Here is a 13,152-nt window from a genome sequence, read left to right as displayed (position 1 = left end):
CCGCCCCCATCCACCCCCGCCCCAACAGAGACAGGGAGAGACAACAAGGACATGAACTGGGAGAAAACCCTTCCTTCCTAGTAGCGCTGATGATGTTACCTAGTTGGGTCACAGAACCCCTGCAAGAAACCAGCCAAGCCCAGAGGGCACCAAGCAGGGGTGGGTTTCACTTACCTTTGCTACCAGTTCGCTTGTGCGCTTCACTTACGCGTGCGCCACTTCCGCACGTGTGAGCGAATGACGTCCAGGCGGGTGGGTGGAGCCCAACACTGGCGCCAAGGACGCCAGTGGTGTCCTCCAATTCAACCCCCAGCTGCAAAGGTTCCCCTTTAAAAGAGCCGTGGTGGCGCAGCGGTTAGAGTGCAGTACTGCAGGCTACTTCTGCTGCCTGCCGGCTGCTTGCAGTTTGGCAGTTCGAATCTCACCAGGCTCAAGGCTGACTCAGCCTCCCGTCCAGGTTGTTGAGGGCAAAAGGCTGACTCTGTGAACCGCTTAAAGGGGGCTGGAATGTGGTATGTAAGTCTAAGTATTATTGCCACTGCTATTATTGGCGCCTGCAATCGCCCCGCGGGACTCCTCACCCGCGGACGCGGCCAAAGCTACTGACGCCCATGGCAGGGCAGGCCAGCAGCCACCCCAGGGCGGGAGGGCGGACGGCTGGGCCCACCTGACCGCTGGCACCCCGTCTGGCGCGTGGCGGCACCGGGATCGGCTTGCCTGCCCGTTCGCTCGGCTGCGCGCCCTCCCGCCCTCCGCCGCTGGGGGCGCCCGAGGCCTCCGCGAGCCGTGGCGGGCTTGCGGGCAGCGCGGCCGGAAGCTTGGCTTCGGAAGAGGCGGAGCTCGGGACGGAAGCGGCCGCGCAGGCTCCTGGGAGGGCGCGGGATGGCGGCGGGCGGCGAGTTCGGCTCCGGGGCGTCGTCGGGCCGGCTGGACCCGGGAGCGCTGATGGAGCAGGTGAAGGTGCAGATCGCCGTGGCCAACGCGCAGGAGCTGCTGCAGGTGAGCAGGGGGAGCCGCCGCCGCCGCCTTGCAGGCCCTGCGGCGGGTCCCGTGGATGCGTCCCCCCGGAGCCCTCGTGCGGCGGAGGCGGGTCTGGTGGGGCTAAAGACCCCCGCCCGGCCCTTCTGCGGAGGGGGAGGGGAGCCCCGGGAGAGGCTGCTGACGGGGGAGGGGGCTTTGCGGGGGGGGGGGACGGACCCAGTTGGGACCCTGAACCCTTCGGCGGCGGCGGCGGTGGGGAGGCTGCTGACCTCCTTCCTTCCTTCCTTCCTCCCCTCCGGTCTCCTCCCCCCCCGCCCCCTACCCCCCACCCGCAGAGGATGACCGACAAGTGTTTCAGGAAATGCATCGGGAAGCCCGGAAGCTCCCTGGACAACTCGGAGCAGGTGAGCCCTGCGGCCCAAAAGGCCCTTTGGAGCGAGTTGGCTGCTGCCCCTCCCCCCTCCCCCCCGCCTCCCCCCCCTCCTCCTGACTCGGCCTCTTCTCTCCTCTTCCCCACAGAAGTGCATCGCCATGTGCATGGACCGCTACATGGACGCCTGGAACACGGTTTCCCGCGCCTACAATTCCCGTCTGCAGAGGGAGCGGGCCAACATGTGAGAGGGGGACTCTGGCAATCACCCTTGGAGAGATCGGTGGACTGTTAAAGCGGCCAGCCTGATACCATTAAAACGTTGACCCAGATGCCCCTCTGTCGTCCCCTCGCCTGTGTCGGTCAGAGGTCTTGGCTGCAGCCCCCAGGAGGCAAGGCCGGCCAGCCTCGAGAGGCTGATATTGCTCTGGAAGGGGGAGTCCTTATTTCCTCTTTCAGAGTTGTGTCTGAATTGGAGGAGGGGGCTGCTGGTCTGCTTTCTGGGACCTGCCTCCCACTGGAGCTGGAGAGGAACGGAAGACCCCAGACTGTTGTTACAGCCTGTGTTGCTAAGACCTGGCCTTCGAGGGCCCTTCACTCCCTCCCTCCTTGAGGCTGGCCTGCCCTGCCCCTTCTCTGGTGCTGGGCTCTCTTCACAGCCAAAGCCCCCTTCCCCTGGCCCTTTGGCAGCGAGTAGGCAACACCCCGTCTGAGCTTGGATTTAAGCTGCTGATCTTCTGGGTCCTTGGTTTTGGGGGGGTCCTTGAAGAAGTGAAAGCTGTCCCTCTGCTTTGTGGGAGTGCAGAGAAGCTGCTTTGGGTTAAGTAGGGTGTGGTCGCCGAGCCTTGTTCCATTGGCCAGCAGTGGAAGACACTTCGATTTCTAGAGTGCCAGCATCTGTCCTTCGATAAAATGAGGCAGGCGAGGCTGAGCTAGCCAGAATGGCTGGTGGGTGGTGCATTGATTGTCCCTGAGGCTGAGAAAAGTACATGGAATATTTGTTCAGGCTTACATGTTATGAGAACTGCCAGAGTGTGTTTTGTTAATCCTTCTTGAGCACATTATGTGCATCCTGCCATTTGGGGGTTGGAGAGAGGAAGGAAGCGGCAGATGGGCCGATGCAGGGAAGATCGCCCCAGTTAACACACCCTTCCTTGGGCCTTAGTTTCCTTTCACATTTCCTGTTGTCTGAAGACACAGCATTTTCTTGGCATGGTGAAAGGAGGGAAGCCATCCCGCTCCCAAAGCTTGTGTGAGCATTGCAGGGGCTCCTCCTGACAAGCTGTGGAGGCTGGAGGTGCTAGAAACCACCCCCTCCCAGAAGATCCACAGAAACCACATGGAAATTCGCAAGTGGATCATTTTCATTTAATGTACCTGCAGCTGGAACAGTCTGGCAGAATCCTTTTTAGGAAAGGGCTTTGGTAGGATCATGAGGGGTCAGTCTCTGTGGGCCTTGGCTCCCCCTGCTGGCCCCAGTAGGTAGGGAGTTACGCCTTGAGGTTCTGCGCAATCCAGCCCCGGACTGCTGTCACCTTGGCATAGACCCCGGGGAAGGAAGGCCGGGCGCAGCCGTAGCCCCAGCTGGTGATGCCTGCCAGGAACCAGCGGCCAGACGGCTCTCTGCAGGCCAAGGGCCCCCCCGCATCTCCCTACGGAGCAAGAGAGAAGCATGAGGGCTTGCAGCTCTGAGCACAGGGTAGGGTAGGGTGACTTTGAGGAATTGCCTCTCCCCTCCCCTGCAGAGCAGTATTCCAAGGCCCTTTGCCATTCCTGGCGGCCATAGGGGCACTGCTGCTGCTGCGTGGAGCTTACTGAGCAGCTGTCGACGCCCCCCTGCGGGAAGCCAGCACAGAGCATCCGGCTGCTGATCTGGATGGGGTAGAACCTCCGGCAGTCCTGCTGTCGGATCACCTGAACATCAGCCTTTTGCAGGCGTGTGCTCACCAGGCCTGTGGGTAGCAAGACCCCCGTCACATTTCTACCCTGAGCTGAAGAATCCCATGCCAGGGCATCCCCGGAAGACCCTGGGCTTGGTCTGATGAGAAGTTGGTTGGCCCCAGATTGAGCTGTGCCCCATGGGGACAGGGCTTGTCGGAAACATCCGTACCCCCCTCCTTGGTGGAGCCCCAGCCGGTGATGACGCAGGGCCTGCCCTCGCTGAAGGCATGGGTGCGGTCTGGGAGGCAGATGGGCCGGATGGAGCTGGTGTAGTGCAGGGGGGCAGCCAGCTCCAGCAGGGCCACGTCGTAGTCCAGCATGTAGCCATTGTAGAAGGGGTGCTTGTGTATCCGGGCAATCTTCTCCGCTTGCCCCTCAAGGCCGCTCAGGAAGGGTGTCCCCAGGACAGCCACCCACATCTTGGGGTTGCTGTAGCTGCAAGAGGCGAGGCTGTCAGCCTTTCGGAGGCCTCAGGAGAGCCCCCCCCCCCCCAGCGCCCGCACTCTGGCCTGGCCAGGGTAACCATGGAGGTTGCTGAGCCCAAGAGGCCTGAGGTGGCCAGGGCAACCTTCTGTGGGGCTGGCGGAGTGGGAACAGAGGGGGCACAGCTTGGAGGGGTCCGGGCCCTCCTCCAGTCCCCCCCACTCACACATCGAAGCAATGAGCAGCTGAGAGTAGCCACCGCTCAGCGATCACAACAGCCCCACACGTGTGCTGCCTTCGCCGCAGCCACAGGCTCGCCTGCCATGGCCACTCGCCCTGTGCTGCACCGCTGCCCCCCACGATCTTGCTGAAGGCTGCAGTGGGGGCCAAGCCGCAGTCTGCCGGAAAGGGCCAAAGCAGGGGCTGAAGTGAGGGTAGACCAGCCCAGGAACTCTTCCCCACCCCCTTCTGCTGGAATGGGTGCCAGGGGCAGCCCCAGTCGCCTGCCATATTTCCAGTCAGTGATGGCTGCAACTAAAGCACACTCAGAGCAGCTCTGACCCAGAGCCTACCTCCTTCCCCTTTGTCCCCCACATGCTGCCACAGGATTCCCCCTGCCCCTCGGGTGCAACTGGGCCCAAGCCATTTTTGGAAATGATGGGGACAGCGGGGGACCCCTGGAGATCACAGGGGAAGTGGCTGGCAGCCCCTCTCTTCATCAGAGAGAGACTTCCCAGCACCCTATTGGGAGCCCCCCCCCCCGACATCTCCGTGTCCCTGTTTTTCAAAAGTCCTCTCTCCCCACTAGACCAGTTGCTGCCCCTGGTGAAATGGGGGTGGGGCTGGAGGGTGAGGGAGGTACGCACTGCAGCTGGTCTCATCCCAGCCGTTGCCACAGTCAACGATGCCGTCACACTCAGGGTTTGCTTTCCCGATGCAGACCTTGCTGGAGCACTTGAATGTGGAGGGGGTGCATGGCACGGCTGGGGAAGGAGGGGACAAGTGGGTGAGTCCAACTGGGAAGCCCAGCTCCTCTCCCCACAGGGAGCCAGAATTCCCACCCATGGCTGGTTAAAAGGGGCAGGTGCTGAGCTTGGCAATGTAGAGTCGTGACGGACAGCTCTGCCCAGGGGGCATTTCCTGGCAGGTCACAAGCGATTGTGGCAGAGGGAGAAGAGGACTGCTGTTGGGCTTGCTCTGCCACACTGGCTTGCACACCCCATTTACTTACACACTGAGCCTTTTCTTTCTGCCCTGTACCTGGCGGCTGGGTGGCCTGGGAGGCGCTGACTTCCTGCCCGGGTGTGGTCAAGCTGGCAGGGCCAGCACTTGGGCCGAGCGGTGTAGGCCATTGCTCCAGGCCAGAGTCGGTCGAGGCAGTGGTGGTCCTGGATCCGAGGGGCTCTGCGGTGCTGAGACAGGGCAAAATGATGCCTAGGATCCAACTCTTGAGCTTGGTGATCCGGGCGTAGACCCCCAGCTTCTTGGCCTGCCTGCAGCCAATGCCCCAGCTCACCAGCCCAGCCAAGTAGAAGGTTCCTGGGGTCTCCTCGCAGGCCAATGGTCCCCCCGAGTCCCACTGGAAAGAAGGCAGGAGGAAGCACCTCTTGGCAAGGGCCAGTGGCTTGATGGTGATTGCCTCTTCTGTTATAGGCAAGGCAATTCCTCCATAAACAGAAGGCTGAAAGAATTCTCAAGCTGGACCTGGACCTGAAAATGCCCTAAATACTCAGTGGGGAGGCCACAGGAGCCCCTTAACCATCCCCCCCTCCAGACAGCTGGCAGCAAGTTCCCTGCTTGGCAAAAAGTGGCAAATGGGCAGCGTGGGAAAGGGACACAGGCCTGAGTTGTTCCCTGGGAAGAAAAGTGGAGCAGGCAGCATAGACAAAAGATGAATGCCAGGAGCAGGACCCCAGAGAGGAGGGGGTATGGAGAAAGGGCTCCCCTCACTGGCATCTGCCCCGGTGGGGCCGATGAGCTTCTCCCGCAGTAGCAGCACAGAGAAGCCATAATTGCCAGGGGCCCCTCTGTCTCCCACCCAGGAAGCCTGTCTTCGCACTGCACTGTGGGGCCTTTCCCTGCATTGCAAAGGAAGGGGAGCGGTCCAGGGAAATGGGCATCCTGTCTCCGAGTAGCAGCAGCAACGGTGAGGTGAGGGGTCAGGTCTGGGAGACGGCTGCGAAGGGTCCATGTAACCCAGCAGAAGAGTGTTGAACTGCAGGCCCTGTGCTGCTCTCTGAGCTTGGTGGTTTCCGGCCAGACGTTTTGTGACCCAACTAAGGAACATCTCAAGTGCTAGACACCCTATTGTCTTTTAGCACTGTTACCGATGCCTAGTTGGGTCATGAAACATCTTCAAGAAAACCACCAAACTCAGCACCAAAGGCCTCCCCAGTTGTGTATCCTTTAGACTCCCGCTACTGAAAACGGAAAAGAACACTGTTGGAAAATGGTGATATCTGTCCAAAACACACTTTCAGCCTTTATGCCCCTCTCCTCCAGGAGGGGGTGGGGCTCAGTCCTGAAAGGGCCAGGGTGGGGAAGAAGTGCTCCTGGTACCTGGCAGGCATCCACTTTCCCCTCGAGGAACCCCGCACAGATCATTTGGTCCGAGAGGGAAACATTGTACAATTCTTCACAGGTCTTCTGCTCAAGGATCCCAACTGCGGCTTGGTGCAGGTTCTCTGGCTGAGAAGCTGGAAGCCCAAAAGGAGGAGGAGGAGGAGGAGGAGACTTTGCAGGAGACTAGTCAGCCCAAAGTTCCAGGCCCCATTTCAAACCACCCCAGACCCTGGGCAATCTTGCCCAGTGTAGCACAGACTGATCTTGCCCAATGGGGTTCAGTACGCAAGGGGGGCACTCTTCTACCCACAGGACACAATCTGATGCCCGGTTCCCCATCTACTCTGAGGAAGCTCTTCCTACCATTGCCATCCTGGAGGCTGCCCCAGCCCGAAACCAGGCATTTTCTGCCCACAGGGAACTTGTGGACGGCCAATGGGAGGCAGATGGGCTGGATGTATCTGCCAAAGCGCAGCGGCCTGACCAGTTCCAGCACCGCGACGTCGAAGTCCAGTAGGGCAGGGTCGTAAGAAGGGTGGAGCACCACCTGTTGGATGCCAACCTTCACAGAAGAGCTGTCCATGGCTGAGAGTGAGGTGGTGCCTGCGAAGGCAGTGAGGTGTCCTACCTTGGTCCTGCTGATACAGGAACAGGAACGATGGCCCATTTGTCCACAGGCAGAGCATGCCCTGTGCACCTTCCGTGCACCCCGGGCCACCCCCAGGGTTGAGGTTGGATGGAGCAGGGCCCGCCTTGGTGGAGGCAGACATGAGGCAGAATGGCAGGTGACTTTCAGGAGTGCCTCAGCCCCAATGGGGCACCCCTCCCTCAGGTTCTCCACTGCCACCTCCTGCTGAACAGACCACAACAGCAGCTGCTCAATTACTTCCCCTCGGTGGAACCAAAACATGAGCCTTCCAGAAGAGAGCCCAGCTGCCAAAGAGATCCTACTAACAAACACTTACTGTTTAAAACAATGTGCAGCTGAAAGCAGCCATCGCTCCCCAATGATTGCGGCCCCACAGAAATGCTGGAGACCCTCTTTCAGGGTGACTTGCCAAGGGACCTCCCCATGGGATGCTTCCAGGCCACCCACAATTTTCATGGGTTTGGAGAAACCAGGCCGCCGACCGCACTCTGCACATAAACGGAACAGCTATGGATGCAGGAGGGGGCCACCCCACCTCCACTCACTCCCTGCCAGCTGCCCTACCTGAGGGCTGGGGGCTTGAGGCTGCCGGTCTGCTTGAGGCTAGGGAGGCAGAGTTGGGGGTGGAGCTGGGGTGCTGTAGCCTGGCTGCGCTTGTGCCCACGGTTGGAGCTGAATGATGGAGCCCAGTGCCTGGGACAGCTGAGGCGGTGGGGCCCCTGGATGTGGCCATGGTCTTGAGGATCCAGTCCCAGAGCCGGATCACACGAGTATAAACACCTGGGCGCCTGGCCTCTGCACAGCCAATCCCCCAGCTGACTATCCCTGCGAGGAAGAAGCGCCCGGAGGGCTCTTGGCAGACCAGTGGGCCCCCGGAGTCCCCCTGTAGAAGGAAAGGGCCAAGATGGGGTGGATGTCGTGCAGGGAGGTCCGTCCAAAGCCTGCTGGGGGTTGGGGGCCCCTACCTGGCAAGAGTCAACCTTGCCCTCCAGGTAGCCAGCACACATCATCCGGTCGGTGAGCACACTGCTGCCGTAGAGATTGCCACACAGAGTCTGGTCCAGCAGCTCCACGGTGGCTTTCTGGAGCAGCTCCGGCTTCACTACTGGGAGGGTAGGGGAGGATGAATGCTAAGTGGATCCCGGCTTTGCTCTCAGGGCAGCCTAGCGGGGTTGGGGGCTGAGGATATGCTTGCAGGAGCAGCAGCAGCAGCTATGGGCTAGCTGGATTGCCTCCCTCTTCCTCCTCAGTGTAACACACCAGCAGCTTTGCATGGGCACACAAAACAGTTGTGTAGTTACGCTGGCCTTGCTCAGGAGTTTTCCCTCTACCACACCTGAGGGTTGGTGCAGCAGCAGGAGTCTCCCTTCTCGGACTGTGGGGACAGTGGTGGCCTCTTTGTGTCCCTGAGCAGCCACAGGTTTCCTCACATGGGGAGGTGGAATTGACAGGTTCAATCTCCCTGCACAAACCCTAGCCCCAGCAACATCCCTTTGAGGTAGGCCGGTCAGCTCCAGCCCTGACCGGAGGATTTCTTCTGTGCCGCCCCACCCTGTTTTCCCCCTGACCGCCAGGGACCCCACTTACAGAAGTCTTCCTTCAGGTATCCCCAGCCAGAGATGAGGCACTTCCTGCCTGGGGGGAACCAGTGGGAGGGGGCTGGCAGGCACACGGGCTGGATGTATTTGCTGAAGGCAAGGGGCTCCGCCAGCTCCAGCAGGGCTGCATCATAGTCGGCGCTCTCCACATTGTAGGAGGGATGCTGGAGGATGCGCAGCACCTTGGCCTGTGCCCGGCTGCCTTCGCTGCCACTCAGCCGGACACTGCCTGCCTGGGCCATCCAGGTGCGGGGATCCTGGAACCTGTGACGGGACAGCTTCAGTCTCCCCTGGTTCCCCTCCCTACCCAGGAGGTCTCAGGTCCCAGGAACTGCAAGCCACACTTTCCCTAGAATGCCTGTCTGGGACAAGGCCCATGTTTCATTTGTGACCTCACACTCCATTGTTTCTCTCCTGACTATTTTGATCTCACTGGGCACCTCAGCCATCCATCCCTTTTTCTTCTTGCTGTTTTGGAGAAGCTACGTGGGCTTGGGGTTTCTTCTGCCCCTGTCACCCCCTTCCTCTCCCTCCTCCTCCCTCCTCCCCATGCTGTAGCTCTATACCCACTGCATGCTCCCCACCCCCCAGTGTCCCTACTGACTGCCTCTTTCCATCCTTGAGCTGCTCCTTCCTGGCCTCATCACCTCCCCCCCACCGCCAGCCTCTTATTCCCCCTTGGCACCAACCCATTGCAGCGGGCTCCCAGGCTTACTCATTGAAGCAGTGTGCAGCAGACACCAGCCACCTGGCAGTCAGGATGGCTGCCCCACAGAAGTGTTCATTGCTCTCTCTCAGGCTGACCTGCCATGGGAACTCGCCCAGCAGCGCCTCTGATCCCCCCACGATCCGAGTGGCGGATCGCATGGCTGGCCTGGTTCCACAGTCTGCAAGAGAGCATGAGGGGCTGATGGTGAATAGGGGAGGCCAGGAGAGCCCACCCACCCACACATTAAACCCCGGAAACCTACAAAGGGAGGAAATGCACGACAGAGACTTTGGCTCTGATTTGAGATTTCAGAGCCTCTTCTCTTGCAAGTTAGGAAAGCTCCAAACGCATTTGCCCCACCACCCCTGGTCAGTTTTTTTATAAGTTTGCAGTTTGAAATTGGTCAGAGGGGAGGGTTCCTGTTTTTTTCTGACATGGCAAAAGTAATGTTTCAGCCATCTGTTGTCCTCCTGCTTATGGTCACTCTGGCCTGACTGATCACACTCTGAGTGAAGATTAGCTCCAAAGGCTTTCTTGTGCACAGGCAGCCTCCCACCACCTAACAGCCCCCTTCCGGTTTCCTAAGGCCAGGTGCCCCTCTTCATGCCCCCCCCCTCCTGGGAAGGTAGCCTCTCTGGAGACTCTGCCCCCCCCGCAGAGGTCAATTATCTCTGCAAAGGATCCTGCACTCTGCATAGTTCAGCTCTCCATGTAGGGAGGCACCCGCAGTCTACCCATCCTCCAAGGGAGATCAGCACGGAGAATCCCCAGCTTTGCAGAGGCAGTGAGCCCAGCAGCTGCAGCAGCGAGAGACCCACCACACTCGGCCTCGTCAGAACCATCTGAGCAATTTTTCCTTCCGTCACACTGCACGTTTCCTGGGGCTACACACTGGCCATTTTGGCAGGCAAAGGCCTCCCCTGGACACCTTCCTGTGAACATAACAGTGAGTGGCAGAATTGACTCCGGGGTTGTTCTTCCCCTCAGCACAGATACTGGGAGTGGGGGGGGGATGCATTGGGGAGAGTTCAGCCCTCATTGGGTTCAGCACCTCCTGTAATTGAGGCAGGAAATCTCTGCCCTCGGCAGCCTGGGCTTTTGGGTAGCAGTTTGGCTGTTCTTTTCCAATCTCTCACTCCTGCCCCCAAATGCCCCTGTTCTCTTGTGCACAATGCTAAGGCCAAACGGGCCCCCAGTTCCCAATGCTGCCCACCAGGAGGAAGGGATGGAGCTGGGCCCCCAAAAATCAGGGTCCCAGACCGGTTCCACGGCCGACCAGCCTACCTGACTTGAGCTCTGTGCCTGAGAAGGTGAGGTCCCATGGCCCTGCTGGAAAGAGGGGGGGGATCAGAAGTGGACTGCAGGTGAGCAGCACAGGAGAAACTAGGCTAATTAGAGGCACACACCACCCCAGTCAGCCTGGGCCAAAGGGCCAGAAATAGTGCAGGGATACCCAAGAGGGAAGCAGCTGAGATGGTGCCATAGGTGGGAACCCTGATGCCCTCGTTGCTCACGGCTGCTGCCAGTCCCCGCCTCAGGACGTCCTCTTCCATGCCAGGGCTGGGCAGCGGTGCAGAAAAGCAGAGGTGGAAGCGGACAATGAGGCTGGCATTGCCCTCCCTGCCAAGCAGAAGCAAGAATTCCTTACTCTCTCTTTCTGGCAGGAGAGTGGAGGAGAGCCTCCCCCCAGGCCAGCCCTCCGGCCCCTGCTCACCTGTATTGCAAAATGGTACACCTGAAGCAACTGCCATCCAGGGGTGAGTTCTGAAAGCTGCTTTTGAACTGAACAGTCAGAAGAACAAGAGAGCACGTTGGCCTTGTTGCTGTGCCCATCAGACCCACACTCAAACGGGGGGCGGGGCAGTTTCAGAGCAGCCTCGCCACACGAAAAGATCCATGCCATCTGCTCACTCAACCAATTAGCCAAAGGGATGCCTCGCCTGGGGCTTAGAGGAGGCATTGCACACACACCCCAAGCTGGCTGGCAGGATGCATCCCCTCAGCCCTCACCTGGGAACAGCCCAGCCAGCCATGGAAGGTCTGACCAGTCTTGTGTGCCTTCCCAGGGTGGGGGAGAGGCTTCTCTCCATCCCTTAGAGCTACACTCCTGGGGAGCGCTGAATGGACAGCCCTGCCTCAGGGCGGAACAGCATCTGGTGGCCCTTCCCAGTGGCTCGCCCATAGCTCATTGTCTTGAGAAGGGGGCAGGGGGTCCTTACCAGCTGTTCCAGAATAGGGGTCAGCAGGCGGGAGTAGCCAGTACTGGGCTGCTGCAAACTACTCTGGTAGGGGATCCCTCGCAGCTCCACCATGTGCTCAAAGTGGGTTTCTTGCTTCCCAAGGAAAACTGCAGCAGGAGAGAGCCTCGGTGCTCTGGTGGTTGCCAAGGGCCCCTCCAAGCACTGCCAGGCGCCTGGCCCACCCAACTCCTTCCCCCTGCCAGCCGACATGGTTGCTTAGCTGCCAGGGCCCTGCCAAGCTTTGGGGCTGTCTGTGATCTCAACCACAAGAGGGCTACTGCTGAAAGGATGGGCAGCCCAGCTGCTGGTTTCTCTTGGCGCAGTTGCCGCAGAAGGGTCCTGGCACAAGATGAGCACCGAATTCAGACTCTCCTTGTCTAGCCAAGGGGTTCTCTGTCCCTGCCCTTTGCTTTGCAAAATTGCAGCCATCTCCAGAGGACACACATCCCTCCACTCCCCACTGGCATCTTTGCATTTCTTGCAAGTAGCATGTTGCAAGTCCCCCACCCCACTCCTGTTTTCCCCAAGGCAAGCAATGAGGTTGCTCACTGCCTCCTTTCCCAAAGGGTACCAGGCCCACCAGATCGGGTAGCGTGAGCCCACTCCAGGTCCCTCTCCTTAAACATGTTCAGCTAGTTCTGCCACCCAAGTACTGCCGGTCTAGGGGAAAAGGAGATCAGCCGAGGTATAGGAGGCGCTGCTTGGGGCTACTCTATTGGGCTGACAAGAAGGTCCCACCACCAAAGAGCTTTTTCTTTGTCAGTCCAATGGTGCATACAATTTGTAGGGGAATTTAAGCTCCATGGGGGACCCCAGGTTAACCCCCAAACCCATTTCAAAGCAACTCACACACAAGGATGCCCACACACAGGGCTGTTGCGGTGCTCGTGAGGATGGTGGCCAAGGCAGCTCGGCTGCAGATTCCACTGCCAGCCAGGGGCCGTGCTGTCTGTCTGTCCAGTGCCGGCTTTGAGGTGATGCCTGGTGGTCCCATAGCTGCCCCACAAAGTAGGATGGACCTGGAGATGGAGAGAGAGCAGGACTGAAGTCCCCTCTCTCTGCTTTCTAGGCCTGGAGCCCTGAGGACCAGCACGGCCTCCCACAATGGCCTGTTGAGACACAGGATGTCCACGTCTCAGGTGGGGGAACTACGCCGATGCCTCTCCGGTCAGCAACAACTTCCCTGACCCAGCTATGATGTCTCTGCAAGAGAGAGACAGATACAGACACACCTCATGGCCAAAATTACCTGAGGGAATTACATAGCGTCCATTTGAATGCCTTGTAACCTGCAGAGACAGCTCCGAAGGCCTCCGTTGGCCTCTGCAACCCTTTGAACAGAGAAGCAGGGCCCAGAGCCAGTTTGCAGCATGAACGGCTGGTTATTGATTCATTATTTATTCCTTTAGTTCCCAGCTTTGCAAAGCCCCATTGAGCCTTATAAGCCCAGTGACAACAATGAGAGCTGGTCTGGTGTAATGTTAAGGCATCGGGCTAGAAACCAGGGGTGAAATGCTCCTAGTTCGGACTGGATCACCCGATTCGGTTGCGATGGCAGCGGGTGGTTCGGAGAACCGATAGCAAAATCCCTGTCCACCCACCCCCCATGCCCAGCTGAGCCACGTGATCATCAGAGGCTTTTTTTTTTCTTTTAAAAGCATTTTTTATAACCTCTTCGG

At 59.3% G+C, this 13,152-nt stretch overlaps 2 protein-coding genes across 3 annotated transcripts; one reads left to right on the top strand and one right to left on the bottom strand.

The window, feature by feature from the left end:
* The first annotated feature begins 838 nt into the window (after positions 1-838).
* TIMM13 (translocase of inner mitochondrial membrane 13) lies at positions 839-1,683 on the top strand. Its single transcript, XM_034425843.3, has 3 exons — positions 839-999; positions 1,317-1,385; positions 1,501-1,683. Exons 1-3 carry the CDS (start codon positions 883-885, stop codon positions 1,597-1,599), a joined length of 285 nt encoding a protein of 94 aa, XP_034281734.1. The 5' UTR covers positions 839-882; the 3' UTR covers positions 1,600-1,683.
* A 1,022-nt stretch (positions 1,684-2,705) lies between these two features.
* On the bottom strand, positions 2,706-12,593 carry TMPRSS9 (transmembrane serine protease 9). 2 transcript variants are annotated; one of them, XM_087892837.1, is made up of 19 exons: positions 12,323-12,593; positions 11,453-11,580; positions 10,948-11,015; positions 10,687-10,853; positions 10,518-10,562; positions 10,052-10,165; positions 9,240-9,411; positions 8,514-8,788; positions 7,892-8,031; positions 7,491-7,809; positions 7,243-7,414; positions 6,641-6,915; positions 6,275-6,411; positions 4,976-5,294; positions 4,582-4,698; positions 3,942-4,113; positions 3,462-3,727; positions 3,167-3,303; positions 2,706-3,003 (listed from the first exon to the last, which is right to left on the bottom strand). In XM_087892837.1, the coding sequence occupies exons 1-19, from the start codon at positions 12,465-12,467 to the stop codon at positions 2,842-2,844; spliced, it is 3,330 nt and encodes a 1,109-aa protein (XP_087748963.1). In that variant the 5' UTR covers positions 12,468-12,593; the 3' UTR covers positions 2,706-2,841. The 2 variants fall into 2 exon arrangements, with proteins under 2 accessions (XP_087748963.1, XP_034281733.2); XM_034425842.2 differs by having other exon boundaries at positions 6,641-6,912; positions 12,323-12,559.
* Between the last annotated feature and the right edge of the window lie 559 nt (positions 12,594-13,152).

Source organism: Pantherophis guttatus, chromosome 1 (assembly GCF_059756535.1).
Source record: "Pantherophis guttatus breed Tessera chromosome 1, ASM5975653v1, whole genome shotgun sequence".
NCBI lineage: Eukaryota > Metazoa > Chordata > Lepidosauria > Squamata > Colubridae > Pantherophis > Pantherophis guttatus.
This window is presented reverse-complemented; position numbering and strand designations above follow the sequence as displayed.